At 50.6% G+C, this 1,656-nt stretch overlaps 1 protein-coding gene across 4 annotated transcripts in view; it reads left to right on the top strand.

Moving 5' to 3' along the window:
- Positions 1-1,656, top strand: part of Sema6b (semaphorin 6B) — a 17,583-nt gene that overhangs the window by 7,070 nt on the left and 8,857 nt on the right. For all 4 annotated transcript variants that reach the window (XM_031348667.1, XM_031348665.1, XM_031348666.1 and 1 more), the window contains exons 2-5: positions 317-469; positions 567-690; positions 1,371-1,431; positions 1,576-1,638. In XM_031348667.1, coding sequence (XP_031204527.1) covers positions 346-469; positions 567-690; positions 1,371-1,431; positions 1,576-1,638 — 372 coding nt within the window. In that variant the 5' untranslated portion in view covers positions 317-345. The remainder of the gene's footprint in view (positions 1-316; positions 470-566; positions 691-1,370; positions 1,432-1,575; positions 1,639-1,656) is intronic.

Here is a 1,656-nt window from a genome sequence, read left to right as displayed (position 1 = left end):
GAGACAGGGTTTTTGAAGGGTTTTTTAAAAAATGCTTTTTGAGATTGGATTTTTAAACACATGTTTTAAGATAATATCCATTACTGTAATTCTCATGATTAATTTTTAATTACTAATGCATTTTCGGTTGCAGCTATTTCCTGAGAATTTTACTCACATGTGGTCTTAAAGTCGCTTGTTAATTAAACAACATCTGAGAGTCGTTATTATTATCAATGTTATTTTTATTCTGGAAGGAAGGGAGGGACTCGCGCGTCCCCTACCGGCCTATTATGGAACTGCAGGCCGCTCCACTCACCGCTCTCCTGGCTTGTAGGTGTCGTCTGTGGTCATCTGGTCCTCACCATGTGGACCTTGCGAGTACCCCCTCCACGCCCAGTCCTGCCGTTCCTCCTGCTGTTGCTCCTGGGGGTTACCCATGGCCTTTTCCCGGAAGAACCACCTCCACTCAGCGTGGCTCCCAGGGACTGTGAGTCTGGGGAGTGATGATGGGCAGGAGTATATCAGGGTCTCTGGTGGACAGGATCTTGTTTCCAAACGAATCTTCCTTCCCCTTATTCCCCTAGACCTGAGCCACTACCCGGTGTTCGTGGGCAGCGGGCCTGGTCGTCTGACCCCTGTAGAGGGTGCTGAGGACCTCAACATCCAGAGAGTGCTACGTGTTAACAGGACACTGTTCATTGGGGACAGGTATGCAAAGGTTGGGGGTCCAAGAATAGCACACTTAAGGGGTCCATGCTGGGCCTGTTACTTGGCTGGAAAGTGTGACTCCATGGTGCTGAATGCTGAGTTTCAAGGGTATTCTACGCTGTTTTAAGGCTATTGAGCTCTGAGTTTAAAGTGCTGTTGGGTGGTGTTCATTTTGTTTGTTTGAGGTAGAATTTTTCTGTGTAGTCCTTGTTGTCCTGGAACTCACTCTGTAGACCAGGTCGGCTGGCCTGTAACTCACAGAGTTCCCCTGCCTCTTCTCCTGAGTACTGGGATTAAAGGCATGCGCCACCACTGCCCAGCTTAGGCCTGAGTTTTAAGGGAGCTGGATGCTGCAAGAAAACTTGGTCTTAAACCCATAGAAGTAAGAGTGATGGGCTCCAGGCAAGAAGCTGACTCGGTGCTCACAGGCGCCTCCTGCTGGCGGTTTCTCAAGGCTGGGTCCGTGCTGAGGCGGGGATGTGTCCAAGCTGTAAGGTTAGAGGCTAAACATGGTGGCAATATGCAGACTGACAAAAGAGTGGGTGTGGGATAGATTTCAAAGGCAGAAATCACAATACAGACCAGGAGTGATGTGGGTGCCAGGTGGATATCATGTTTACTGTGACTGGACTGAAGGTGGGCGGGCTCCCCCCATCTCACGCACCATGCTTTCCCTACAGAGACAACCTGTACCAAGTAGAACTGGAGCCGTCCACATCCACGGAGCTGCGGTATCAGAGGGTGAGGAAGAAGGCCGTATGGGGGTAGGGGTGGGGCAGAGCTCTTCCAGGGGAGGTGGAGACCAAGATGGACTTGTCTAGGAGAAGGGATCTGAGGGACACTGAGGACCACACTCCCCTCACCACATTTTTTTTTTTCTGGTAGAAGCTTACCTGGCGCTCCAACCCCAGTGACATCGATGTGTGTCGGATGAAGGGCAAGCAAGAGGTTAGAGGGACCTGTCCT

Source organism: Mastomys coucha, unplaced genomic scaffold (assembly GCF_008632895.1).
Source record: "Mastomys coucha isolate ucsf_1 unplaced genomic scaffold, UCSF_Mcou_1 pScaffold3, whole genome shotgun sequence".
NCBI lineage: Eukaryota > Metazoa > Chordata > Mammalia > Rodentia > Muridae > Mastomys > Mastomys coucha.
Note: the sequence above shows the minus strand (reverse complement) of the source record. Positions and strands in the feature narration are given on the sequence as shown.